This window comes from Neofelis nebulosa, chromosome 8 (assembly GCF_028018385.1).
Source record: "Neofelis nebulosa isolate mNeoNeb1 chromosome 8, mNeoNeb1.pri, whole genome shotgun sequence".
Lineage (NCBI taxonomy): Eukaryota > Metazoa > Chordata > Mammalia > Carnivora > Felidae > Neofelis > Neofelis nebulosa.
Window position 1 is genome coordinate 25,256,804 of NC_080789.1, and position 13,849 is coordinate 25,270,652.

A 13,849-nucleotide genomic window follows, 5' to 3' on the forward strand; every position below is an offset into this window, starting at 1 on the left:
TACTTGGAAAGACCAGTTTTCTCTTTGAATTGCCCTTGCCTCTAGACAAGGATGTTTTAAACTGCCCATTAGCTAATCCTCTGACCCTTTTCTTTTGGCACCTTGAGTTTGAGTTAGAGGGCACATTTTTACATCAAAATGGATACACCTCGGATAAAGCAAGCATTGATTATTTAGTCGAGATGCCCTCCCCCGCCCCCCAAAGGCAGCAGAGAAGCAGCGAAGGCCATTTAGCAGTTAGTGCGCTCTCCAAAGCCCATAGCCCGGTGCAGGGCTGGTGGGGTTCCCTTCCTGGATCGTGAGACTCCAGGAGAAGGGGTGGCGGACATGGGGAGTGGAGAGCAGGGTTTGTTTTGCTGGGGGATGTGGGAAGTAGGCGCTAGCCTGTTTCGCGGTTTTTTAAGCCCCTTGGCATGCCCTGACCTGATCAAGAGGGAGTCAACTGCTCTCTGGAATGTTCCGGGAGAAGGTGGGAGACTGCTTCCCAGAAGAGGCCTGTGGGTGCTGGAGGGCACCAGGGGGGTCACGCAGGGAGCTACAGGGAGAGCGCCGGGAGGGGCACGAGGAAAGCTGGGGGCCGAGGTGACCCGTGCGCGTGGGGGCTAAGGCGGGTGGGATGAGCTGGTAGGAGGCTGCGGGGGCGGCCCGTTGGGCTAGGGGACCCCTCCCCGGGCGGCGGCGGCGGCGGCGGCGGCGGCGACCCGGCAGCGCAGGCTGCACCGCCCCGGCTGTCAAGCGAGCGCGGGGGGCGGGCAGGAGGAAGGGGTGGAGGTGCAAGGGGAGGGCTGGCACCGGAGCGCCGCGGTGTCGGTGCAATAAAAATGCATCCCATGGAACTGCCCATGGAGAAGGACGAGACCGAGGCGCAGCAGCAAGAGGAGGTGGTAAAAGCGGCGGAGGACGGCCGGGAGGCAGCAGCGGCGGCGGCGGCGGCGGCGGCGGCGGCGGCCGGGAAGTGAAAGGTCTCGCAAAGTTCAGCGGCTGCTGCGGGTGCTGAGCCCCGGGCTAGCGGCGGAGGAGCCCGCGGGACCGCTCCGCAGGGGCAGCGCGGCCAGGCCGGCTATGGTCCGGGGGCTCCCGTCGCCCCCGAGGTGCCCGGGCCCCTCCAGGCCGGTGTGCGAGGGTCACCCTACCGCCTGGCGCGGCCCCGGCCCGCGGCTCCCAGCCGCCGGCGCCCGCTGACCGAGCCTGGCGCCCCAGGAGGGGGAAGAAATAAAGAGCCCCAGTTCTTCCTGAGGACTGTTGGCGCTTCATCCCACAGCCGAGAGGGCTCAGCTCCCTCCCGCACCCGCCCGGCCCCGGTCCTCCCGGCTCCTCCCGGCCATGGGGAGCTGCGCGCGGCTGCTGCTGCTCTGGGGCTGCTCCGCGGTGGCCGCAGGTGGGTGGTGACGCTGCAGGGCCCCCACCCTCCTTCCCTCGCTCTTTCTGTTCCCCACCTCGGGACTCGGGGGTGCAGGGTAGTGCGGGCTGGGAGCGCCAAGCTCGGCTCCCGAGGATGAAATGAGTGGCCATGTTCCGCCTCTTTTCCCTGGGTCTCCACAGTTTCAAATACTATTGATTTTTTTGCAACTGCGATACACATGCCCTTGGCTAACCCGATATCCTGGGTACGCCCTGCCGGAGATACCACGGCCTTGGTTTCTTTCTCGGTTTGGGCTTGTAAAAAACTGCCTTTCCACTTTGTGAGGGAACAAAGGACCAAGCTCGCCATCCCCCGGCACTTCATGGCCTGAGGAATGATGGGGAGGGATGGCCCAGCGACCCTGGGCGCGCGTGGGCCGCGGCCGCCCTCTGGGTGAGAGCTAACCCTGAGGTCCCTGGCCTCACGCTGGGCACTAGGGAACCAGGTAGGGACACCTGGGCGGGGTGTGTGCCCTTTCACAGTGGCAGTGGCTGGAACGCACTGAGACGCCGGGCTGGGGAGATAGGTGGTGACCGCCCTGTGTTGAACGGAGCTGGCTGGCCGCCCCTGGGGAATTGGTACCCTGGCTGAGGCTCCGTGGGAGGTCGGAGGCGGGTCTGCTCCCAGTCACGGTAACTGGATGACCTACAGAGGCGTCGTCAGAGGCTCTCTCTCCTACTCCCATCCCGGCTTTCCTGGGCTGCCCTTGGCCACCGGTTCCTAGCGCGCCGTTTCTAAATTCGGGAGCCTCTTCCGTTCCTCTCCCTCCCCCGTACGGGTCACCTGGTTTCCAGTTAGGGGTTAGCGCAGCTCAGGGTGTGAGGAGGAAAGAAAGTGAGGGACTCTTCAGCCATCCAGTCTCTCAAACGTTTCTCATTCGCTCTAGAAAGGGGAGTGTGGGCTGGAGGGACCGACTGGTGGGTAGAGAGCATCGGCGCACTTGTACCTTCCCTAAGGCTTCTTCTCCTCTGCCCCCAGAGACGCTGGCACACAGTTAAAAAAAAAAAGTTTTAGAATCTTCACCCCAAATCAGTGTGACTCATAGGAGCATCCTTGCTATACTTGAATAGTCATTTCTTTAGGGATTTCCAAGTATTTTTGTCCACCGATTATCTGGCTCCAATCTTTTCTGTACTTATTAGTTCGGAGGCGTTTAAAAGTATTCAATACTTCCCCAAGGAGCCCTTAAAGGTCTAAGGTTTTACTTGAATTCTTAGGAGTACAGGAGTACACGTGCACCCCTGCCTGCACTTCACACATGCTCCCCCGACCACAAAGTGAACTTTATTGAACCTTTCCCTTTTCAAACCATGTTATGGCAAAAACATGCAAGCAATCAAGAGGTTGTAAATAAATATCACAAGGCAAGTGTTTCAAGTCAAAAATACTTGTACGGGCAGTATATGATTTTCCCCGAAATGCTTTACAGGTGAGTCATAGCACACTGTGTGTTTGGGTGATCCTGGCCACAAGCAACTGTTGCCCAGCTAATCAGAACAGTGGCAAGCAGAGTCTAGGCATAATGCACATTTGAATTTGCCATTTAAAACATATGCCTAAGGAAGCCCTTTCTTTTGGTTGCAGAGGTTATGTGGGGCTGGTGGTTGTCAGTCAGCATGTGAAATGTCTCTGTTTTAGTCTAAGCTGTCATTTGGCTTCTCCAACAGTACAGTGACAATAGTTCGGAGGTGCTCTCTCTTAAGTAGCAGAAACATTCAATTAGCCAGAATTTAGGGTTTAACTTCCTTTTCCTTCTTTCCTTCTCTGTTTTAACTTTTAAAATAGATGATTTTGCTTAGGGTATTCATAATTAAAATGACAAACCCAAATTAAAGGATTAAAATATGTAGTCAGGATGTTAATAAGTGGATAATGTTTATCATTTTAAGTAATTTTGAAACATTAAAGTCTGTTGGACCTTTGTTTGGGTGGAAGCACATGTTTCTTTAAGAAGGTGTTTTAGTTCACAGATAATGTTTAAAGGTGCTGTTAGTGGCGGCCAGACTGTACACATTCTCCTGTTAAGCAAACAGGCAACGACTATATAACCTGTCATAGGTTGCAGCACTCAAGAGAGGCAGAGAGCATGTCAAATAGGCCTTTCTGCCATTTGGCAGTTGAGAGAGGTTTTTTTTCCCTTAGTTATATTTACTAAATATTAAAAATAGACATTATGCATCTGAGCTTCAGTGATGTCTAGCTTTGCTACCTGAAGTGAGATCCCATTGGATACGGATTAAGTATCTCCTATTGCTTTTCCTAGGGAATTGGCTCCCTCACATTTTTGGCTTAAAAATATAATAGAATTCTATATTTCCTCCTTAATGTCTTCTAATAAGCATGTTACATAATGCTAAGAACTTAAATTATATTTGAAAGACTAAATTGGGTGATCTTAAACACACTATTGTTTTTTGGTATTATTTAAGTCATGGCTTCAAAACAAAGAAGTGTATTTCAAATATAGAGAACATTTAGAAAGCAAAGTACTTAAAAGGTTGAGGCCCATTTTTCCCCCCAGTGTTTCCATTTCTCTTCCCTTCGCCCTTTATCTGAAATGATTTTTCCCTTTTATGTGAATTTTATAACCAAACATGAAATGTGTGCACGCACACATGCACACTCACATGCTTGTATGTATCAATCCAGAACCGTATCCATGCCCAAATTTGGTAGAATTTCCGCTTTACCAGAAGTCTTAAGCTCTTTGGGGGTAACTTGACTGTCGAAGACAGACTAGGGTGACAGAAGAGCTTTCCAGATGGGTTTGTCTTGAATAACATATGCTTTCCCTTCCCTAGGACTGAGTGGAGTAGCTGGAGTGAGTTCCCGCTGTGAAAAAGCCTGCAACCCTCGGATGGGAAATTTGGCTTTAGGGAGAAAACTCTGGGCAGACACCACCTGTGGTCAGAACGCCACTGAGCTGTACTGCTCCTACAGTGAGAACGCTGATCTGACTTGTCGGCAGCCCAAATGTGACAAATGCAATGCCGCCCAGCCTCACGTGGCTCACCTGCCAGCTGCCATGGCAGACTCATCCTTCAGGTTCCCTCGCACGTGGTGGCAGTCCGCTGAGGATGTGCACAGAGAAAAAATCCAGTTAGACCTGGAAGCCGAATTCTACTTCACTCATCTCATTATGGTGTTCAAGTCCCCCAGGCCAGCAGCCATGGTGCTGGACCGCTCCCAGGACTTTGGGAAGACGTGGAAGCCTTACAAGTACTTTGCAACGAACTGCTCGGCTACGTTTGGCTTGGAAGATGATGTTGTCAAGAAGGGAGCGATTTGCACTTCGAGATACTCCAATCCCTTTCCGTGCACTGGAGGAGAGGTAAGAGCACACGTTTAACTCTACACTGTAAGTAAGGTAGAAAAATGTTACCAGCCCACATTTTTTTTAAAGCATGAAGGTATACTTGTAGCAACATGAATGAAATTAGAATTTTTCATGAGCTTTATTTGTCATAAATTATTTCTCACCCTTAGATATGGACGCGTAGTCATTTTCAAGCAGGTTGGCCACTGGCTGGGTTTAAGGTGGAATTCTAAGGTTTTAATTTTTTTTTAATTTGAAGAAAGCGTAGACACACAACATCCTCACTCGATCTTAGAGGTTTGAAAGGCTAATAATTTCTTCAGTTAGCGGGTCTACTCACTGTGCTTCCGAAGGGGCAAGACTTACTGAGACTGCCTGTTCCTGGGGTCCACACATGCTGGTATCTTCCTGAAACTGTTAACATAAATAGGAAGTAAATAAAAATAAAGCCAAGGGAGAAAAAAAATCTGTTTGTCAGGATACTTTTGTATAACAAGAGTTTTATTGGTAAGATTACAAGAGTGTATAGTAAACAAATGAAGGTAGTTTCTTTTAAGATATAAAAGTTCTTTTTGGACTCAAAACTGTCTCAGTCTCATTTTGCAAAACAGCTTCCTTAGCTACTAGTCCAATTTCTGTATAGAATGTTTTCTCCTTTTTTCATATTTCCCCTTCCCTAAAGGGGAAACAAGTCTTTTTAATAAGATATACCTAGGAATATATGGATATACCTGGGAAGTTTCCCTCCCCCGTTCCCCAGAGCATTATGAAAACATTTAGAGAAAACTAAGTTAAGTGAAAACAAGTTAAGAGCATAAAATACCTTCATGAGATCAAGAAATATTGATTCAGGGGCACCTGGATGGCTTATTCAGTTGAGCATCCGACTCTTAACTCTTGATTTCAGTTCAGGGCATGGTCTCTCAGTTCCTGGGTTCTAGCCTCACATTGCACTCTGTGCTGACACTGCCGAGCTTGCTTAGGATTCTCCTTCTCCCTCTCTCCCTGCCCCTCCCCCCCCTTAATTAAAAAAAAAAAAAACAAAAAAAACCCCATGATGCTTCTTTAAAAAAAAAAAAAAAGAAAGAAATATTGATTTAGACTGGTATCTGGCTGGCTCAGTAGGTAGAGCTCACTCAGGGTCATGAGTTCAAGCCTCACATTGGGTGTAAAGTTTACTTAAAAATTAAAATTAAAATAAAATAAAATGTAATTTAATTTTTAAAATATTGATTCAGAAAAAAGAGAAGAGAGAATATAATCTTTATAATTCTGGTACATATCATGAACACACAGACTAAATAAGTGGTTCTCAACTAGGGGTGATTTTGCCACCACCCCCCACCAAGCCCCCTCCCAGGGGACATTTGGCAATGTCTGAAGACATTTTTGCTGCAGGGAGGGACACTTACTGGCATGTAGTGGGTGAAGGAAAGGGATGCTGCTACACCTCCTATAGTGCACAAGATAGCACCCCACTCCCACTCCTGACAAAGAATTCTTAGCCCAAAATGTTAATAGCACCAAGGCTGAGGAAGCCTGGACTGGGTGTGAGGCATATGTCCCATGCCTGTAGTACTAATGGCTACAAATACTAAGATAAGCTGCCTTCTAGCAGTCCTTTGTATTACTATTCACAGACTTTCCAGATGATTGCACTTAGTGAACATTTTTTGAGCCCCTACTATGTGCCAGGCACTGTAGTCAGTGTCAGTAATCCTGCCTTTGGTTTGGGGAAAGGGTTGCTTGTGAGGGGCCTAATGAAAAAGCAGGTTTGAGAATTTCTTCTTCCTACTACCATAGACACCTATGGACTTTTGCCTTATTACCCACCTCCTTCTTCTGTGTGCTCCCTGCAGACCAGGCCCCATGCTGCTGGCAGGGGAACCAAGTGGGATGTGGCACAAATAGCCTACAGACTGTGTTTCATTCTTCTTCTTGGTCTCTAAAGCTGGCTTCATATTGTAAACTCGTGTGCACCCTGTCATGATGGACGTTTTTAAAGATACCAGACAGGAAAGAAACAGATAAGTTAGACTCATTGTTTTCTTATGTGGAGAACACTTTGTGTTGCAAACAAATGAATGGCTTTGGAATTGATCCACATGCTCATATCGGTTCCCTACATCTCAGTGCTACTGGGCCATGTGTACCTAGGAAGTAGCAAAAATACAGTTTCAGTAACCAGATGGCAGGCATGCTTGCTTAGCAAATATCACATTAACCGTATTATAATGGCCCAGCAATTACTTAGCGATGACTAAAGTAACATTTATTTAACTTACAGTGGAAGCAAAATCTTCTTTAAAGCCAAACTACTTATTGTCATCAATGGTTATTACATCAAATTTCAAGCAGAGAGAGACTAAAATTTACGTTAGATATTTCACCTTTGATCTCCAGTTTTAGTCACCTTTATATCCAGTTAAAAATTGGGGGGTCAGGGCACTTGCGTGGCTCATTTGGTTAAGTGTCCAACTCTTATTTCAGCTGAAGTCATGATCTCACGGTTCATGGGATCAAGCCGCACATGGGGCTCTGTGCTGACAGCTCAGATCCTGCTTGAGATTCTCTCTCTCCCTCTTTCTCTGTCCCTCCTTGGCATGCTCTCTCTTCCTCTCTCTCAAAATAAATAAATAAACATTAAAAAACTTCTTAAAGTTGTTTTTCATTGTAGCTGTTATTTCAGCAGACTTATAATTCAATGGCAAGAAAAAAAATCAAGGACCATCTGGTTCCCTCTAGAGTGTTTTTGCATATATACTCTAAACCATCATAGAATTTCTTCCTTTCAGAGCACAGGTTTGGGAATGAATCTTTGCCTCCTGAGTTAGAGAGTAGAAGAGAGTCTTCTTCAAAGACAAGGATCAGAGGATGCTTGCCTGGGACTGATTACTGCCTACTTCTCCTGTGTTGCTTTGGAATATAAGTTAGTACTGAGCTACAAATTAATTTTGCAGTACAACTCTACATCCCCAATCTCTATCTTTGGAAACTGGCTGATCAGAAAAATAAGCCAATTAACGTGGGGTCAAATAAGTAGTCTTAAATTTCATTTATTGCTTATTTATAATATTATTATAGACCTGGATCTTCCTCCAATCAATATAAGACTTCTGAGGACTTCTCTAGGTATTTTCCTACTACTCAAACTAACATAAATATATCCCAGACTTCATTTTTTTCTATTACTCATTCCAAAATACTTCCTTGGGCTTTTAGGGCCTTAGACCTGTAGCTTCATGTTTAAAAAATCAGATACCTCCATCTTTGGAGTTGAAGGCACCAGTCATCTGAAAGAGGGCTTTTAAAAATATAGGCCCCAAAAGCCACCCAGAAGAATACTCTTTAATTCAAGTTAAATCAAAGTTAAATCTGCTACACAGCAACTTCCTAAGTTGGTCAGCAGTTACAATGACTGGTTATCTGAAAATGTGTGTCCTTTTCAGGAGAGGAGATTAAGGCTCGGAGGTGATTTACCCAACAACAGTGCATAGTTAGTTATATGGCAGAGGCAGGAGTAAATCATAAGTCTTCTGACTGTAAGTCTAGTGTTTGTTCCACAAAACTATGTTTTCTTTTCATTATTGACCCCCAAGAACTGCTTGCAGAGAGATGTATGCATATCTCTCTTCTCTCGCACTCTCTCACAACCATTTGTTATTCATTTGGATGTGACATGAAGGTTAAAAAGGCATTGCCAAACAGCTTTCTCCTGAGCAGGAATGTCCTCTGAGATGTCAGCAGTGTTTTGGGAATAAAAAGGTTCCATGAGTAAACTAGGTTGGGAAACATTGGGTTTAACAAAATTAACATCTATAAATACATAAATGTTCTCATTAGTGTTCTGTATCCTCAAGTGGGAAATGTAGGATGTGACATTCCCAAACTTATCTGTCCATGGAACCCTCTTTCTGCAGAACTCCAATTACTAGCTTTTGGAACCCCAGAGATCCACAGAGCACAAGGTGGAAAATGCTGGTTTGGAGGTATTAAGTGCTCCCAAAATCCCGGTAAAAGGCACAGATGGGGGAGATGTTGTTCAAGGGGTACAAAGTTTCAGTTATGCAAGATGAATAAATTCTGGAGATCTACTGTACAGCAACATGACTATAGTTAACAATACTTAGTTGTGTGCTTGTAATTCGCTATGAGGGTGTATCTTAAGTGTTCTCACCATACACATGCAAAAAAGTGGTAACTGAGGTGATGGGTATGTTAATTAGCTTGAACATGGTGATTATTTCACAATGTATGTGTATATCAAATCATAAAATCATACTTCTTAAATACATACAATTCTCAATTTTCAAGTATGCCTTGATAATTTTTTTTTTTTTTTTTTTTTAATTTATTTTTGGGACAGAGAGAGACAGAGCATGAATGGGGGAGGGGCAGAGAGAGAGGGAGACACAGAATCGGAAACAGGCTCCAGGCTCCGAGCCATCAGCCCAGAGCCTGACGCGGGGCTCGAACTCACGGACCGTGAGATCGTGACCTGGCTGAAGTCGGACGCCCAACCGACTGCGCCACCCAGGCGCCCCTGCCTTGATAATTTTTAAAAAGGCACAGAGAGGCCTGATGCTTGGCATGGTTTGACATCAAGGCTCTATGTCTATTGGGGGTTTAATCTCCTATTTAGTTGTAGCAGCAGGTAATAATAACACTGAAGCTAAAGATGAGAGGTTAATTAGGCTTTTTGGGGATTCAAAGAAGCAGCCTCGGATCCCCTCTGGGTACAGAAAATGGAGGGAAGTGAGGAGATGTAGCAAGTCATTTTAGGTTCCAAACAATGAGGCCTCTTGGGACTGGAATTTCAGTTATCACTGTTTAGGAAATTCCAAGTGACCCCAAAGTACCTCTAAAGTGATGGAGTTATTATCTCCTTAGAAGTGAGCATTGCTGCCCTCTACTCTTTTAACTCACTTTTAGAAGAGCTCTATTCAAAATTGGATAGCAACCAACCAAGCCACACAGATTTTTTTTTTTCCTCCAGGGCATTATGAATATAAAACATTCAAAGGGAAGCAGTGGTACAGAGCAGAAGAAGACTGGTGAAGCACTACGGAAGGATTGTGTCAATCTTACTTGCCTCTGTATCCCCAGCATTTAGCACATTGCTTGGATCATAGTAGGCATTCAATAAATCTGTGACTGCATAAATGAGCAGGAACAAATGAGTGATATGACTAGGAGAATATCCTTAAATGGCAGGAATTTAAGGGAGGAATGAATATAAGCCTTGCGTAGGGGATAAGATTCAGAAACCCTGGTTCACATGGAAAAGTTCAATTGGTAAAAATATGAGATTAAGTTGTGGTTGGAGAAAGGCAATTAATGAAGGACCTTCAATAATATTTTTTCACCCATTTGTTCATCAAACAATTTGGGGGCTGTTATATGTCTGATGCTATTCCAAGTGCTGGGGTATGGTGGTGGACCAAAGAGATAAAAGTCCTGGTCCCCATGAAGCTTAGGTGTTGGGGGAGGGGGATGGAGGGAGGATGGAGAACAAATACTTAAGTAAAATACACAGTATGGGGGCGCCTGGGTGGCTCAGTCGGTTAAGCGTCTGACTTCAGCTCAGGTCACGATCTCGCAGTCTGCGAGTTCGAGCCCCGCATCGGGCTCTGGGCTGATGGCTCAGAGCCTGGAGCTTGCTTCCGATTCTGTGTCTCCCTCTCTCTCTGCCCCTCCCCCGTTCATGCTGTGTCTCTCTCTGTCTCAAAAATAAATAAAACGTTAAAAAAAAATTAAAAAAAAAATACACAGTATGTCAGAGTGTGATAAGTACCAGGGAGAAGATAAAACAGGGTAGAGGATGGGGAGTGCTAACCTGGAAGGCCTGCTCTTTTTGAAACAGGCTGAAGGATTCGTGTTTGATGGAATAGTCAATGACAAGAACTCTGAGCTCCTGGCAAGTTTTCCTGAGTGAACAAAATCTGTAATTAAAGGTCCCATTTCTTTCAATCTGTAGATATGGACAAATGAAGTTGTGTATTAAAATGACAAACATTGGCAAAAATCCCTCTTGCTAGTGTTTCTTAGAATGAGAGCATTTGGAAAGGAACCTAAATGTCATCAATGGAAAAACACATGACTGATGAGTAATCTGAAGCCTAAAGAGAGTTACATGACTTGTCTGTAATTACTCAGCTGAAATCTGTGTTTCCTGACTTTTAGCCCTGTGCTGTTTCCACTATACTAGTTTGAAATTACTTTGTCCTGAATTAGGTAGTGTGAAGGATACAAAAATGATATACATTCATTTCCTTCACAGTCCTTACAATCCACTGGGTAAGAGATCAAACATGATCATTAATGGACTGGTTTACTAAATAGTATGAGATAGTGCATGATTAATTCCCAGATACGTTGTGCAAATAATATGCCTTTCAAAATCTGAGTATTCATTTATCTCTTTGAAGGATGTCTCTTTGGCCATTGAAAAGATTCTACTTCAATACCTTATGGTAAAGTCAGTATGGCACAAGGGTGCAGAAGATGGCAAATTGCTTAATCAGGTTTTTACATATATTTACATTTATAATATGCTAAGCAATATTTAGATTTTTAGCTGAAAAGAGAAAGTAATACATGAGTTGGAATGTTTGCTAATCACTACTCTTTGGTTAGCTACTTATTTTCTTCAGTCACTGAAATCTGCATGTGACAGTTTTGCAGCAGCAATGGTCATGAGTCATGGTTGCAGCGAATGTCTACTGATGCCTTTCTGTGTGCCAGGCATTCTGCAGAATGCACCATATCCCTTAATCTCACAAGAACCCTGTTAGTTGGGTACTAGTATTAACTCCATTTTGCAGGCAAAGAAATTGAGACTTAGTGAGTTGGCGTAACTTGGTCAGACTCAAACAAGAAGTGAACCAGCCCATGCCAGAGCTGGGATTATTAGCTTACCTCAAAATTATTTAAATGATTAGGTTTTATTATAACTAAAAAAATTTTTTTAAGTAAACAAAAACTAAATTGCTCTAGTAATTATTAGGTATGATATACAACTTACAGTGTGATTGATAATTTGTAATATGGTACCATGAACTTTGCATAACAATTATTTTTTTACATTAGATAGAAAAATTACATATAACAAGCAGACTGTCTGCACTTAAGGTTACCTAAGATCATTTTTAAAATTTTATTATTTATTTATTTATTTATTTATTTATTTATTTTGGTGCAAAAAGGTGTTTAAGCCTGGGTGGCTCAGTTGGTTAAGCATCAGACTCTTGGTTTTGGCTCAGGTCATGATCTCATGGTTCGTGAGTTCAAGCTATGATTGTGGAGCCTGTTTGGGATTCTCTCTCTCTCCCTGTCTCTTTCTCTGCCCCTTCCCACTCATGCTCACTCTCTGCCTCTCTCAAAATAAATAAACTCTAAAAAATAAATGAATAAAATAAAATAAAATAAGCTATATGGGAATGAGTACCATAGTTTTTTTCAGTACCATTTAATATACTTTTTATTTGATTGGTTGGTTTTGGGTGGTTTGTTTTTACCTAGCTAGTAACTGCTTTAAGTAATTTTTGTAACTAGAGTTAGTCATCCAATGTATTAATGTTTCGCTCTGAAGTATATTCTTAGCTATAATTTTGTTGAACTTCCTTGAAAATAAAATGTTGTATATATTTGTCTAGAGTGCTTTGATTATCCATACCCTGGGGGTACTCCCTTCCTGTAGGGGTGGGGCTAGAGATTAACAGCACTCTTCAAAAAAATAATGCCTTTAGTTTAAAGAAAATCCAGAGAGTAGTTGTTAATTAGAATTATTTAAAGAAGCTACATAAAAATTAAAACAAACCCAGAGATCAAATCAATAAACTTTGATTTATTGATTTCAAAGAGTAGACTTTTCCTCCAAAAATACCTCCTTTCTAGCTATTAAGAAAATCTGTTAGTATCTGTTTGCTTTGCATTTGTTCAATTAGATGGTTTAGCTTTGCCAATGTTTCATTAGAATATTCTGGAAATTTTGAGAAATCAGAATATAAAATGCTGAGTTAGTAATGAAGGATTCACACCGAAAAATTAAGGCCAGACAATGAAGAGCAGAGGAACAGGCACCTGGAGGTCAGGTATATCTGGGCACACAAGAGGTGCTTCTGACCAAGGAATGGAGAACCCTAGAAACCAGAATGGTTGTATTAGGGACTGGGGCTTCTGGAAGATGAGGAACGTGCATCATGACAGAGAATAAAGAAGTTATTGCTTCTGATCAGTATTTAGAAGTATCTGAAAACTCAGTAATAAATGTATCCTCTCCTTCTGCTTCCCCACCCATGCACTCTGTGTCACTCATATGTAACTATAATATCATGTCCCCTATCTCTTCTACTCCTCTAGTGTTCACTTCTTGAGGAACTTTGTCCCATCTATCACTGTATATGCCCTGTGGCTCCCAGCCCCCCAACCTCTGTACCTGGCACATGTCTCTGCAAGGCCTAACTGTCCAAAACATATTTATTGAATTGAATCATATGAAAATAACTATATATAAAATAATAATACCACTTATTAACTATGTTGGATGCTACATATCTACTAAGTGCTGATCTTTTCAAAGTAGTCATGATTCATTCATTCTTTCTATGAGTATTTATAAAGTGTCTCCTATGTACCAGGCACTATTTTAGGAGTTGGGAATACAGAGCAAAAAGTCAAAATTTCCTGTCATTGAGCTTACATTACAAATGTAAGGTGCTAAACAAGGTAAAGTATATAGAATGTTAGACAGTGATCATTTAAAGGAAAAAAAAAATAAACCAGGGGAAGGGGCTAGAAAGTGGGGAGGAGGTTTTTAATGTTTAGAAAGAACTCCCGGGGAGAGCCTCACTGAGACTTTTTTTTTTTTTTTTTTATTTTTTTTTATTTTTTATTTATTTTTGGGACAGAGAGAGACAGAGCATGAACGGGGGAGGGGCAGAGAGAGAGGGAGACACAGAATCGGAAACAGGCTCCAGGCTCCGAGCCATCAGCCCAGAGCCTGACGCGGGGCTCGAACTCACGGACCGCGAGATCGTGACCTGGCTGAAGTCGGACGCTTAACCGACTGCGCCACCCAGGCGCCCCTCACTGAGACTTTTGAATAAGGACCTGAAGGAAAGCAGAAGTGA

At 43.7% G+C, this 13,849-nt stretch overlaps 1 protein-coding gene across 2 annotated transcripts in view; it reads left to right on the forward strand.

The window, feature by feature from the left end:
* The first annotated feature begins 823 nt into the window (after positions 1-823).
* NTN4 (netrin 4) overlaps positions 824-13,849 on the forward strand; it is a 126,116-nt gene continuing 113,090 nt past the window's right edge. Inside the window, exons 1-2 of one of the 2 annotated variants that reach the window (XM_058741728.1) lie at positions 824-1,378; positions 4,204-4,733. In XM_058741728.1, the coding sequence (XP_058597711.1) occupies positions 1,324-1,378; positions 4,204-4,733 (585 nt within the window). In that variant the 5' untranslated portion in view covers positions 824-1,323. The remainder of the gene's footprint in view (positions 1,379-4,203; positions 4,734-13,849) is intronic. The other variant, XM_058741729.1, reaches the window with a different exon arrangement.